The following is a 14,990-nucleotide window of genomic DNA, read 5'->3' as shown; positions in this document are numbered from 1 at the left end:
GTTGGGCATCCTGTCTTTTAGAATTTGTATGCTCAACAACTGGAATAAATATGTACTCTATATTCTCTAGCAGCTGTTGAGAAGATTAATGATTTAGAGGTTCAATGAAACTTAAAACTGAGCACCAATATCATGGTATAGTAAAAAAGAACCTTCTCCTGGGAATTGGACCCACAACTCACTCCTTTCCTCATACTTTATCCACACAGTGAGGAGATAAACCTAAATGACTTCTAAGATCTGACATAATGAAATTTCAGGGTAAGATAAGCACTGAACCTTTTAATTTTTACTTAGGAGTCCAAAACTTCTGGTCTAGATTCGAACCTTGGGGTTATCTCATAAAAATGAGAAAAATAAAGATGATGGAATAAGTTTGTTAGAAATGCAGAATCTTAGGTGCGACCCCTGACCTACTAAAGCATGACCTGAATTTTAACAAGGTTCCCAGGTGCTTCATATTCGCATTTAAATCTGAGAGGCACTGGTATTTTAAAATATGGGATAACAATGAAGGAAGCAGAGGAGTAACATGATAGGTCGGCATTTTCAATTACTCTGCCAGCTGGATGAAAGGAGGGATTTGGGGGGCATAAGAAAGATGAATGAGAACACACACCACTGAAACATTATAAAATCACAGTCACCCAGGTTACCTACTAGGTGGGATGATTTTCTCCAGCAATGCTCAGCTATATGAGGACCTGAGCAAAAAAAGAGATGGCAGATGGTTACACTCATCCAGGGCCCCAGGGCTGGGGTTTTCCTAAATGAGTAGACCAGAGAGGTTAAGATAGAAGAGGGCAACGGGAAGGAACAATGGGAAAGTAGAAGACTTAATGAACTGAAGGTTTTAATGAGGTCAAAGACTTGTTTCTGTGGTGCCCTTGAACAAGTAAGCTAGAAGGAAAAAGGTTGTCATCCGAAAACAGGATGTCTAAATGTGTGGATTTGGAGATTGTGCACTTTCTGAAGATGATAAGGCTCAAGATGTCCAAGATGACCTTGGGAGTGTGTAGCTGGGCCGAGTGAAAACGTTCACAGTTGATGGGGAAACAAATGAACCGAAGAGCCATGGTGTAGATGCTGGAGTTGCTGAGGACGGTGAACGGAATTGGGTAGAGAGGCAAATGGTTAACCAGTAGCTGAAATGCTCAACATGTGAGGGAGAAGTTGGTAGATGACAGCAAGCAGGGGAAGAAGAGGAGGGAGATAAACACAGGTGGTATAAACCTCAAAGGAATGAGGCTTTTCTCAAAGAAAGGGGAAGTAATGGTGTGAAAGCAAGTATAGATAGTGAAGAGGACCTCAAATTCTTCCCTATTCTGAGAGGGTCAATTTCCAGGCATGGGAGGGTGAGTAGGTTAGATGAGGGGATGAGCAGAACCATATGGGAACAAAACCGTGGAAAATACTGACATTTAGGGAGCAGGCAGAGAGAAATAAAGAAGATTGGTCAGAGAGGTGATGAAACCAGAGAAAAACAGTTTCAAGGTGAATGAAATCAGCAGTTAGGGTTGAAAAATGTCCACCAAATTCGGCACTCAGTGGCTTAAGTGAAGATATTTCTGTAGAGCTGTTTAGGGTAGAAGCCAGACTGCCCTGGGTTATGGACATTTAAATAATTGTGTGATATGGTAAGTAGTGAGAATGGAATTAGTAATATAGATTACTATTTTTCTGCTTCATTTTAAAATAGAGTAATTCCTGTTTCTATCCATTGGAGGTTCTACTTGTATAAAGAAACTTATAAACTCTATTTTTTCTTGGTCAAGGTATTTTTTTTAAAAGAATTTTACTTACTTATTTTTAGAGACGGGGGAAGGTGGGAGAAAGAGAGGGAAGAGAAACACTGATATAAGAGAAAAACATTATATGCAATCTGACCAGGACCAAATCCAGAACCCAGGAATGTGCTCTGACCAGGAATTGAACCAACAACCTTTTGCTTTGCAGAACAATGCCCAACCAACTGAGCCACATTATTCAGGGCTTGGTTAGGGTAGTTTTATTTTTGATTCATTCAGTCCTTCAGCAAATATTGAAATATGGTACCATGAAGAAACAAAGGTAAGGAAAGGTAAAATAACTTGTCCAGAGTCATACAGCTTTAAATTGTGGAAATAGAATTTGAATACAGACACTACACTGCAACCATTAAATTAGCAAGTTGCCAGCTTTTGGATGGCCCCTAAAGCCATAAAAATGAATGAGATTACCAATGGAGTACTGAGAAAGAGGACTAAGGCCTGAGACATGGGGCACCTTGACATTAACAGTGTGAGGATAATGAGGTATCAGCTGAAGAAGCTGATAGACTGCAGTATCCTGGAAGCCAAGTTTAAGGAGATGGGAGTCACCAACTTTGTCAAAAGCTGAGCGGTCACTAGCAACATGAAGGTTACTGGTACCCTTGGCAAGTGTAGCTTTGATGAAGTGGTAGGAGTGAGAGTCTGATTGGAGTGGGCTCAACAGAGAGTGGAAAGAGAGAAATGCAGTTGTGGCACATCTGCATGTTGATGAGAAAGCTCTCTCAGAAAAGGGACATCCTAAAGTAGGCCAAAGGGACAGAATGCAGTGCATAACTGGAAGGCTTAGCTTCTCCTAAGAGTATGGAGAGTTCACTTAAAACAGGAAAAAGCAGAGCATTTGGACAGTTGCAGAGAGGAAGTTAAATGAGGCAGTGGGAGCTTGGAAGTTCTATTCTAATTGTTTTTATTTTTTCTCTTACTGATATAGGAGGAAAGATCAGCTAAGAGTCAGACTTGAGGAAAAGGTAGGAAATAGCCAGCTAGGAGAGTAGCAGAGGGAATAGATGAGGGGAAAAAAGAAGCATGATTGTCAGGCTTACTTCAGTTCACTTTTATAAAACCATTCAAACCATACCTTTTAAAATATATTTTATTGATTATACCATTACAGTTGCCCCATTTCCCCCCTTCATTCCCCGATTATCATTAATAGAAATGTGGTGACGGCAGAGAGAAAAACTATGTTTCAGTAGCATACCTTTGTGGATATCAGATCCTATTGCTGTTCACTGTTTTTGAGGTTTTGTTATCTACCTGCAAACTGGCTTGGACCCTAAATTCTTCTAGTTTCCTCCAATACCTGGCTATGACTCTCCAAATTAATGCTTGCAATTTTCTCCCACCCTTTTTACTTGGAATCACCAACAATAAAAGCTGCTTTTCCTGAAGCTCTGTGAACTGAAGCTAGACAATGTGATATAAACTTCAGAGAAATCACCATAACGGCTCAAAATGGACAACCAACTGGACTGTTATTGTGTGGGCTACTCGGATAGTTCACTGAAATATCTGATGATACCACCAGAGACATTTAAAACTGCAAACCAGGAAAATCTGTCGGAGTGCCACAGCCTGTCCTCACTCCATCTGAAGATGCTCAACATCTAAAAATCTTCTAGACAAACTGCCCTCTGGATTAAAAAACTGAGTTTAAAGTTTGGTCTATTATCCTTTGTTTTTCTTTTGTTTCCATAGAAATGAGTCTTATGAAATACACAGTTGCTCACACCATTCAGACACTACTTGTAATACTGCATCCTGAATTGAGACACAACTGGGTAACTGGAATGATCTAGACCCAGGACTAAGAAACTGATTTGGTGAGATGGAGCAATCTACCAACTCAGCTTCTGGAATGTAAAACTTCTTAGGGAAGCTTCAAAGGCAAGGAATAAAGAGTAGAAAAATATGCCGCCCCTCAAATCTGGCTCTGGCTCTTAACCCTTCATTGGGGTTATGCTGGAAACAGCAGCTGTAAGAGATCCTTTGAGGACAGAATAGAAGTTAACCTTCTGTGAGGGAAATTTACATTTATGAGGAAAATCTCCATTTCTAAGGGTGGTTCCCTTCCTGTATCAGAAAGAGAAGGATAAGTCTACATTAGAAGAACCTTATCAATGGAGAAAGCACTTACTTAAATCTGCCAAACAAACCTTTACTCTTGTTTGCTGCTTTTCCTGCTAATCTCCCCACAATTTCGCCCTCTCCATGCCTTTCTTTTGTCATTAGGTGCAGATGGCATTTAAATTGACGTCTTAGACAACCTTGGGGAATTACTTACTACTCCCTGGGTATTTCCCAAGCATACAAAAGGGATTCATGTTAAACTTCTGAGTTTTGTTGTTGTTCTTGTTTTTTTTGCAAAGCAATGGGCAGGAAAGAAGGTGGTTCACTATTTCTCCCAATTTCTATCCCAAGGATCAGGCACCACATTTTAGAGAGTAAAAAGTTCTCCTTAAAAAAAAATTGGTGCACTTATTTTTCCACAGTAGCCATAGGACATTTTATGTTTTATTTATTTAATGGTTTGTCTCTGAACACCAGAGTGTCTGCTCCATGAGGGCAGAGAGTTTATTTAGGTAAAGGAAAAGAGCCTCTTACACAGGTCCCCTAGTATGTTTCTTTCCTTCCTTCTTCTCTTTTCTTCCTACAAATATTTATAAGGCACTTAGTATGTACTGGGTACTGTTGTAACCACTGGAGATATAGTAGGAAATAAAACGTGGACCTTACCTGCTAGTGGTGAGAGACAAACCATTAAAGAAAACGCAAATTTACATTAACAATGGCATATTATTAAGTAAAAGAAAATAATCTGTAAACGATTCTAACTATAAGGTATTCTGGAAAAGGTAAAACTATGAAAAAGATCAGTGGTTTTCAAGGGCTCAGAGAGAAGGAGGGAGGGATGAACAAGAGAAGCACAGAGCATTTTTAAGGCAGTAAAAGCAATTGGTATGATAATTTTATGATAGGTATATGTCATTACACATTTGTCAAAACCCATAGAAGTACAACTAAAGAGTGAACTCTAATGTAAAGGATAGACTTTAGTTAACAATAATGTATCAATACTGGCTCATCAATTGTAATGAATGTACTACACTAATGCTAGGTGTTCATAATAGGGAAAGCTAGGGTGGAATTCTGTACTTGCCGTTCATTTTTCTGTATATCTGAAACTGCTAAAAAAGGTCTTAGTTAAAGAGATCACACACACATAAAGAAGAACAGGAATTATAATGTGTGTATTGGAGGTACAGTAGGTTGCTTTGGGGCTCATGAGCCTGGGTGATGCGGGGGTGGCCTAAAGCATCCTAAGCTTATTTGGGTGGCAGAGCCATACACTGAGGTAAATGGTAAAATGATATGACTGATGACAGCCTCAATGCAGAGAAGCAATGAGGCTGTGGGATGGTGGAAGCTCTCTGGGTTTTTTAAAATCCTGCTAATGGTGATGAGGATGCCTGTGTGGGAGACAGTCCTATTTTTGGCAAAAGGCTTTATGTGTTGCCACAATCTGCAAAACGTATTGAGATTTCTGGCTTATAAAATTGGAGAACACAGAAACCCCTGTACTATACTCCTTCCTTTTTCCAAGTGGTAACCAGTGCTTAAATCTGTTCTTAGTTTTATATTTGAGATTTAAATATTCTTTATGGAAGAGTCACTGTTCCTACCATGAAAAAAGGTTATGAAGTCCTGAACATTTTGAAGTCTTTTATAACTATAGAAAGGCAAAAGTGTCCAGGAGCCATCTTCACATTTCTTCATGAACTGGTCAAAGAGGAGTCTCATGTCCTTGCTCCAGCTGGGTTTGGGGAGAGAAGGGTCCTTATGAATGACTGTCTCAAAAACAAATGATCTCTAAAAGACAAAGAGAAGAAAAGTAAGAGTAATTGGAGGTACATCCTATGCCATAACATATTCTCCTATTTTTGAAGACTATTGTACTGCTTTTCCTTTTCCCAGAAGCTTGATTTTGGAGAAGCAAACTTCAAGGATTATCTGGTCCAATTTCCTTGGGAAAAACAGGACACAGAGAGAGCGAAATGATTTGCTCAGTGTCACCTGACTAGCTATTGGCAGAGACAGCATTAAGCCCAGGTCCGTAAACTCCCTCTTTTTTTCCCAAACCTTAATCAAGCACAGTTGAGCCAGGTACTGGAGATTAAGAGAGACGATGGATAGACATTCTCCACCATGTAAAAAGTGGGGTATGTTACTAGTGGGGTATGCACAAGAATCGAGAGCAAAGGGGAGAGGTATTCATCTCAGATTGTAGCTCGGGATGGGGTTCTCTGACCTGAATCTTTTTTTTTTTAACTTTTTTTATTGATTATGCCATTACATTTGCTCTATTCCCCCCTCCCTTCCCCTCCACCCTGCATACCCCTCCCCCACCATTTCCCCCTTTAGTTCATGAACACGTGTCTCAAATTCTTTAGATTCTGTATTTCCCCCTGCTATTCTTACCCTCCCCCTATCTATTTTCTATCTACTGTCTATGCTACTTATTTTCTGTACCTTCTCCCCCCTTCCCCTCCTCCCACTCCCCTGTTGCTAACCCTCCATGAGATCTTCATTTCTATGGTTCACTCCTGATCTAGCTGTCCTCTTAGTTTGCTTTTGTTTTAGGTGTGGTTGTTAATAACTGTGAGTTTGCTGTCCTTTCACTGTTCATCTTTTTTATCTTCTTTTTCTTAGGTAAGTCCCTTTAACATTTCATATAATAAGGGCTTGGTGATGATGAACTCCTTGAATCTGGTCTTATCTGAGAAGCACTTTATCTGTCCTTCCATTCTAAATGAAAACTTTGCTGGGTAGAGCAATCTTGGTTGTAGATCTTTGGTTTTCATGACTTGGAATACCTCTTTCCAGCCCCTTCTTGCCTGTAAGGTCTCTTTTGAGAAATCCGCTGACAGTCTGATGGGAACTCCTTTGTAGGTGACTGTCCCCTTAGCTCTTGCTGCTTCTAGGATACTCTCCTTCATTTTAATCTTGGCTAATGTAATGCTGATGTGCCTTGGTGTGTTCCTTCTTGGGTCCAACTTCTTTGGGACTCTCTGAGCTTCCTGGATTTCCTGGAAGTCTATTTCCTTTGCCAGCTTGGGGAAATTCTCCTTTATTATTTGTCCAAATAAGTTTTCCACTGGTGGCTGTGCCCTTTCCCCTTCTGGTACCCCTATAATTCGGATGTTGGAATGTTTAAAGATGTCCTGGAGGTTCCTAAGCTTCTCCTCATTTTTCTGAATTCTTATTTCTTCATTCTTTTCTGTTTGATCATTTTTTTCTTCCTTCTGGTCCACTTGCTTGGTTTGAGTCCCAATTTTCTTTCCATTTCTATTGGTTTCCTTTGTATTACCATTCATTTCAATTAGTTTAGCTTCCATATGTTTCTCTAATTTGTGGCTATAATCAACCAGTTCTGTAAGGATCCTGATAACCAGTGTTTTGAACTGTGCATCTGAAAGACTGGCTATTTCTTCATCGCTTAGATCTATCGGTTCTGGGGCTCTGAGTTGTCCTAGAGCCATTTTTGGTCTATTCGTGCTGTTAAGTAAGCGGAGCAAAGCCTTAGTTGTTTACCAGGACGGGGAGACCCAGGTCGCTGGTTTGTGACGCTGTGTGTGGGGGCGTGGTCAGAGAGGGAGCAATGGCGGTCCTCTCCGCTAGCCCAGCCCGTCCAGTCACACCACACGCCTTGGGCTTGTTTATCCGATCGGAATTGTGCGAGGCTGCTGCCCCGCGCAGGCTTCCCTTCTCACTGGTTTCTCCGCACGTAAATGCGCGACCGACCGACCCGCCGCGCCTCTTCCCTGTGCGCTCCCATAGCTAGCTCGCTCACGATCAGCACTTTCGGCTGCTTGCGCGCTCACTGTGCACCACCCGGGAATTTTTTCTTGCTAACCTGTTCCGCTGCTGGCTTCGCTCCTCCTACCGGTCCAGCTGAGTATCTAGTTGTCCTTTGGACTCCGTATTGTCGATTTTCCATGTGGCTTGGTTGTGACTGCTGTTAAAAATAGTTGTTCTTAGATTTGGTTGTGCACACAGGCAAGGTGGTTCCTCCACCTACGTCTCCATCTTGGCGGAAGTCCCTCTGACCTGAATCTTGATGAGACAAGCAGAAATTGGGCAGCTAGAAAGAGTATTTTAGGCAAAGAAACAGTGTGCAGAAGCATGGAGGCATGAACCAATTTTGAAAGCCATATTATAGTTCTCTGAAATTAAATAGTAATTATTATCCCCATTTTACAGATGATGAAACTAAGGTCTTCAAGAAGCTTAGTGTTGTTTTGGTGCAGAGGGAGGAACAGATAGCTAGAGATGCAGGCAAGGGCCTGTGAGAAGCCTTCACAGTAAGCTATCTGGTTTGAATTGTGTCTGTAGTACTCTGAAGAATTTTAGACAAGGAGAGACATGATCAGGTCTGGCCATGATATAAAAGATAGTAGGAGTGACCAAGATTGGATTGGAGGGCCATATTCTGAGACTACTGGGATAGCCCAGGTAAAAAACTACAAGTGCACAAAGCAGAACTAGATGACTATTTAAATAAAAAGAGTGAGGGAAGAAGAAAAACACAGGAGCCAATCCCAGGTTTCTGAAATGTCCAACAGACTGGGTGACAGAACCAATTACTGAGAAAGAATATAAAGAGGAAGAGGAGGTCAGGGAAACAAATGCTTGGTCACAGTAACAACAGCTTCTACCCATGAAATTTCTTTGGCACTGAGCACTGCTACCACTACCATGGCCAGGCAACAAGGGGAATGAATGGTGCAAGGGCCCTGAAGCAGCAGGACGAAGGGAATACCCAAAGGCACCACAAAGGAAAATTGGTCCTTTTGAATTCTTCAGAAATTTTGGGATCTCACTGATCATAGAAGCTATCAACTTTTAAAAAATATATATTTTATTAATTATGCCATTATGGTTGTTCTATTTCCCCCCTTCATTCCCCTCCACCCTGCACACCCCTCCCCCACTATTCCCCCCCTTTAGTTTATGACCACATGTCTCAAATTCTTTAGATTCTATATTCCCCATATTATTCTTGCCCTCCCCCCTATCTATTTTCTACCTACCATCTATGCTACTTATTTTCTGTGCCTTCTCCCCACTTCTTCTTCCACTCCCCTGTTGCTAACCCTCCATGTGATCTTCATTTCTATGGTTCTGCTCCTGATCTAGCTGTCCTCTTAGTTTGCTTTTGTTTTAGGTGTGGTTAATAACTGTGAGTTTGCTGTCCTTTCACTGTTCATCTCTTTTTATCTTCTTTTTCTTAGGTAAGTCCCTTTAACATTTCATATAATAAGGGCTTGGTGATGATGAACTCCTTGAATTTGATCTTATCTGAGAAGCACTTTATCTGTTCTTCCATTCTAAATGAAAGCTTTGGTGGATAGAGAAATCTTGGATGTAGGTCTTTGGATTTCATGACTTGGAATACTCCTTTCCAGTCCCTTCTTGCCTGTAAGGTCTCTTTTGAGAAATCCGCTGACAGTCTGATGGGGACTCCTTTGTAGGTGACTGTCCCCTTCTGTCTTGCTGCTTCTAGGATTCTCTCCTTCATTTTAATCTTGGCTAATGTAATGATGATGTGCCTTGGTGTGTTCCTTCTTGGATCCACCTTCTTTGGGACTCTCTGAGCTTCCTGGATTTCCTGGAAGTCTATTTCCTTTGCCATATTGGGGAAGTTCTCCTTTATTATTTGTTCAAATAAGTTTTCCACTGGTGGCTGTTCCTTTTCCCCTTCTGGTACCCCTATAATATATTGAATGTTGGAATGTTTAAAGATGTCCTGGAGGTTCCTAAGCCTCTCCTCATTTTTTGAATTCTTATTTCTTCATTCTTTTCTGTTTGGTCATTTTTTCCTCCTTCTGGTCCACTCCTTTGATTTGAGTCCCAGTTTCCTTCCCATTACTATTGATTTCCTGTGTATTTCCATTCATTTCAATTAGTTTAGCCTTCATATGTTCCTCTAATTTGTGACTAAAATCAACCAGTTCTGTGAGCATCTTGATGACCGGTGTTTTGAACTGTGCATCTGAAAGTTTGGCTATTTCTTCATCACTTAGATTTATTGGCTCTGGGGCTCTGAGTTGTTCTTGAGCATGTTTTGATCTGTGTGTGCCTGTTAGGTATGAGGAGTGGAGCCTTAGTTATTCACCAGGGAGGGGCCACCCAGTTCGCTAGTTTGTGATGCTGTATGTGGGGGTGGGGTCAGAGAGGGACAATGGTGGTTCCCTCTGCCGCTTAGTGCCGCTAGGGCCTGCGTGGTCCGTCTCATCGCTCGCTCCTTCACCGGTTTATCCGCGCCCAAATGTGTGACCGTGATCAGCCCTCAGTGGGTCCGCCCGCTTCTCCACACCTGTGATCCGCCCACGGTTGCTGGCGCACCTGGGTCGCACTCCCATGTCAGTCTGGTGGATCTCTTCTGTCTGATCTCACTCTGCTGCTGGCTCTGCCCCTCTTACCAGTTTGGCTGAAGGGTTCGTTGTTGTCAGACTTCTGTGTAATTCAATTTTCTGTGGTTTGGCTGTGTTTTTGTTGCTAAAACTTTATTGTTTTTAAAGTTAGTTGTGCGAGAAGGCGCAGTGCTTCCACCTACGCCTCCATCTTGGTGGAAGTCCAGAAGCTATCAACTTTGTAGTGTTCTACTTCCAGCCACCCTTAGCAATTCATTCAGATTCAAGGTACCTACAACACTTGGAATGTAGCCTGAAATCATAACATGGAGGCATGTTTACTGTGATGGATTACCAGCTATCCAGACTTCTGTTGACCCTGGAATGGCTACAATCCTGGCCCAATGGTAATTTTAGAGAGCCTGTCTCAGGAACTCTATGGGCCTAGAAACTTCCTGGCTGAACAAAAGGAAGTCTTAACTTCACAAGGAAAAATGAACAGGGCAGAGAACAGGCCACTTCCTATAGCTCAGGAATTGTATCTTTGTTTGTTCCTTATGGTTTTGTATTGGCTCATCCCTTCAGAACTCAGCTCAGAAAATTTAGAAGAGAAACAACAACAAAACCCACCCATTATCTCTCCATCTTAATACACCAATAATAAAATTTTGACATATTTCCTCCAAGTTTTTTGAAGCATAAATTTTCTTACTTTTAAAATCTAAGAAATAAAATTTTTTGCTTCATCACTTAAAATTACTTAGTGTTCTCTTTTTTATGTTCTTCATCTCAATTATGACCATTTCCAACATTAGAAAAATAGTCCTTTAACTTATGTACTATATTTATTTAGCCATGTAGTTGGACATTTAAGTTGTTTTCCATCTTTTGCTGCTTTAAATAAAAATGTTCATTACAACATTTGAATATAGCTTTTTCTCTATCTTAGATTATTTCCTTAGAGTCCAGTTTAATTTTTCAGCTTTTAAAGTACATGATTTCTGGAAGTGACTTAACAGACACAACTAGTCACAAAATAGTAATGTATCAACCAATCCTGGTCAAATGAGAGGTAGGCTTTGAAGTCATGAGTCTGGGTCATCTCATCCATGGGTCTCATCTTAAATAGACAATTCTAGGATTGATCAGTTTTAGTGTCATTTATGGACCACTGCAACAGAAATAATTTAAGATTTTTAGGAATTAGAATGACTCCCTTGACTATGGACTCTCTTACCTGATTTTAACTTTGAAAGTCTGGTATTTAGCTAAATGTAGCAAACTTTTTTTAGCTCTACTATGTGCCCTGGTTCTGTGCCAGGAATAGGTAACACATAAAAAAAGAAGACTTAGGGCCTTCCTTCAAGTGCTTGTAGGCTTGAGTGTGAAAAATGCTAAAACAGAAGTAGATATAGACACAGAGTGACTTTCAGGAAAAACTTCAAAACGAGGAGTGATTTCTAAAGGATACTATATTTTGCCATGTATAATGTACACTTTTTGCCCAAATTTTTTGAGGGAAAAATAAGGGTGCACATTATACAAGGTAGTCCTAATTCTGTACCTATATATATGTTTTTAATTCTTTTATTTATGCTTATGTATTAAAAGTAACTCTAGTAAGCAATAATGATATCTGTATGCTAAATAACACCCTGGAATACTATAATCAGTTTTGTTTCTAATATAAATAAATTAAAAATTAAATTAAAAAATTAAAACAAAAGTTTTTTCCTGAAAGTTTGGGCCAAAAACATGGGTGTGCACTATACATGGGAGCACATTATACACAGCAAAATATGGTAAAAGTTCACTATGGAGAGAATGGTATGGTTGCTCCGAGCTGAGACATAGAAAGATGAAATAGTCAAATGACGTGTTGGGGAACTGCTAGGATTTCAGTCTCAGGAAGCGAGTAAGGTGCAAAGAGAACAGCAGCCAGATGCAGCCAGATGTGGATGGCAAAGTAGAAGGAGCATCACACTGCAGAGCCTGTCTAGACTTAATCAAGGGCTTAGATTTCATTTTTCTAGGTCAATGTTTCCAAAGGTCAATACAAAAGGTAATTTTAGATAGCACAAGGGTAAAATATATATATTTTAAAATGCATATTATAAAAGGACATAAATAACATATCACACTTGTGATTTCACAAATTTATTGCTTAGGATGAAACTAATTAAAGAAAGGGAGTTTTTAAAGGATCATGAAGGTGGGACTTGAGTGATAAAATACTTTTTTCCCGTTATGGGGAGACTTAAAGAGTTTTAAGCAAATCACTAACATAAACTTGTAATTGCAGAACCAGCTCAAAATGATCCTATCATATTTAATGAGATATTGAATTGCTTTACTGAGACAAAGACCAAAATGCAGGTCATGCAACCGAAGCATGGACAGAGAAAACTATGACCTCCAGCTATACCTGGAACCAAAATTTTGCTCTGCATCTTGCCACGGAACCAAAGAGCCAGGATATAACCAAAACTTGGAACGCTTGGAACCCTTCTAGAAACAAAGGGTCCACTGTCCAGGAAGATCCAGTGTTGATGTCCCACTATCATAAATGGACAAGTTTCAAGACCCTCCAATTAAAACTTGTCCCTCTACATACCTGTTCTCCTAACCCCTTAAAAACTCTTAAGCTAATCCAGTAAGCAAGATGGATCTGAGGCACTGTTGGTGCCTCAGATGTTCTTGGTTGGCACCTTTGTAGTCAATAAGCCTTTCCTTACTTCAAACTCTGACACTTTTAATTTTGGCCTTTCAAACTATTGGGCACATGGGTTGGTAGCAATGTGGCAAATCAGTAGGAGCTGATGCTCATAGCAGACCAGCCCAGCTGGGTTTCCCTCCTGAGCAGCTGCCAAAGCTGTTTTGCCTTGGGAGCTCAGGCTCAGGAGAATCTGTCCCTGGTAGCACTGGCTGCCCTAGGCACACAACTCGTTTAGAATAAGGAAATGTCTTTGGACTTCAATCAACAGCTGGTTTTATTTCTGAGGCAGGTTGCTCTGGTGTGAGCAGTTAGGAATCCTTCCTCTCTATCTGGGCTTTCTCTCCCTTGGGATAAAGCCATTTGCATTTTGAATTTAGTAGGGGGCCTTTGTCTGAGGGTAGGATAAGGATGGTTCTACTCTACCTATTTGTCTCTTTGTTTTTGGTAGACCATTTTAAATTTGTTTGTTGTGCCTATATATCTGTGTCTGTATTTTGAAAATTTGAGTTTATAAATAAGAGAGTGGTAAATTCCAGTTCAGTTTCATGGGATAGGCCATTAAGATGCATTCTTTAGAACTGGACTGCCATTAGGACATGATTCACAAGCAATGTGAGGTCATGGTGCAGCTGAAGGAAGCTAAGAAGAGCCCAGTGTTGCAGAACCTAAGCAAAACAGTGAAAGAGAAGATGATGTGTTATTAACTCAGACTAACCCTCCCACTGCACCACTAACCACTGCCTCCTTATGAGGGAACGGATGGTCTCTTGGCTGCCTGCCCAAGCAGGGTGTGAACCCTAGCAGCTGACCCTGAGTGACCACTGAGACCAGTTTTTATCTAGGCTCAACTGCTGGGAGCCTCCTCATGACAGAGTGTTCCAGGCTACCTTGGCACCATTTGTTTTTTCCCTTTTAAGAGAAGAAACAGCCTTTGCTTACTGGAGAGTACTCAATGTATTGTCTTGTTCGTGTGTTATTTGTGTGTCAATCTTGTTTTGTGCATACTTTGTTTATTAGCTTGGAAGTAATAAGTAAATGGCACCTGACACCTCTTCCCCTCCTCCATCTTCTTTGTCTCCAGACACATGGTGGTGGCAGCCACCATCCTGTGTTCACTCTCCCTCCCAGTGCCATCTTCCTCTAGGAAAATCTGCCACTTTAAATTCAGGTGTTCTGAAACCACTCCTTTTATTTTCTGAATTTTTCATCTTTATGGTTCACACTCATTTTCCATTTTCTGTTGTTCATGTTTGTCAACAAGTCCACATCAAGAGGCACCCTTGAAGGAGAGGATACCAACCCTTTCAAATATGATGGAGTGTATTCTTTGATTAATTATAATTACTTTTAAAAGGGGTTTAAAGGAATTCTTACAGCATGCAAAGCTTTGGTCATCTGAGCAAAATCTTAACAGTCCATCTGCCAGAAACAATTTGGTTCCAATTTTTCCTCTGAGTTTTGCATTGTACTCAGGACACAAAAGCTAGCATTTTTAAAACGAAAGTTATGCACTCTCTATGCTTATCTGTGTGCTTCATATACCTACATGTTCTAGATATAGCATATTTCTACTACTGAATGGTACTGCTAATTTGTAATATTAAAATGGCTTAAACAAGCACTTAATAAGAATTCCAAAAAATATAATAGAAACTAACCCAAATGCTTTTCAGAATCACCTGAGAAAATATTCTACATTTAAGCAGGTTATGAGTTTATTTTGATTAAATAGGCATATCTTTAGAATCATCAGCATTGCTCCACTTGGGTTTATTAGTCAAACAAGTTCATACTATCTCTCTTGCAAAAACTTGTCATCAAGAAAAATAACTTGGTATGATAAAATTTTCGTTAGTGATTTGCCTTGGCTGGTATGGCTCAGTGGATTGAGTGCCAGCCTGTGAATCAAGGGTTTGACAGTTTGATTCCTGGTTGTGGGCCAGATACCCAGTTAGGACCCTGCAGGAGGAAATTGATTGATATGTCTCTGAAACGTTGGTGTTTCTCTCCCTCTCTTTTTCCCTCCCTTCCCTGCTTTCTAAAAATAAACAA

At 40.5% G+C, this 14,990-nt stretch overlaps 1 protein-coding gene across 4 annotated transcripts in view; it reads right to left on the bottom strand.

Annotated features, from left to right (window-relative positions):
• The window catches only part of THEM4 (thioesterase superfamily member 4), a 64,805-nt gene that overhangs the window by 30,895 nt on the left and 18,920 nt on the right, over window positions 1-14,990 (bottom strand). For 3 of the 4 annotated variants that reach the window (XM_053670407.1, XM_053670410.1, XM_053670405.1), the window contains exons 2-3: window positions 7,723-7,824; window positions 5,492-5,678 (exon numbers count right to left, since the gene is read on the bottom strand). In XM_053670407.1, coding sequence (XP_053526382.1) covers window positions 5,492-5,678; window positions 7,723-7,824 — 289 coding nt within the window. The remainder of the gene's footprint in view (window positions 1-5,491; window positions 5,679-7,722; window positions 7,825-14,990) is intronic. The other variant, XM_037143682.2, reaches the window with a different exon arrangement.

Source organism: Artibeus jamaicensis, unplaced genomic scaffold (assembly GCF_021234435.1).
Source record: "Artibeus jamaicensis isolate MK-2021 breed Jamaican fruit bat unplaced genomic scaffold, CSHL_Jam_final contig_1715, whole genome shotgun sequence".
Classification (NCBI taxonomy): domain Eukaryota; kingdom Metazoa; phylum Chordata; class Mammalia; order Chiroptera; family Phyllostomidae; genus Artibeus; species Artibeus jamaicensis.
The sequence above is the reverse complement of the archived record's forward strand: the minus strand, read 5'-3'. Positions and strand labels throughout refer to the sequence as shown.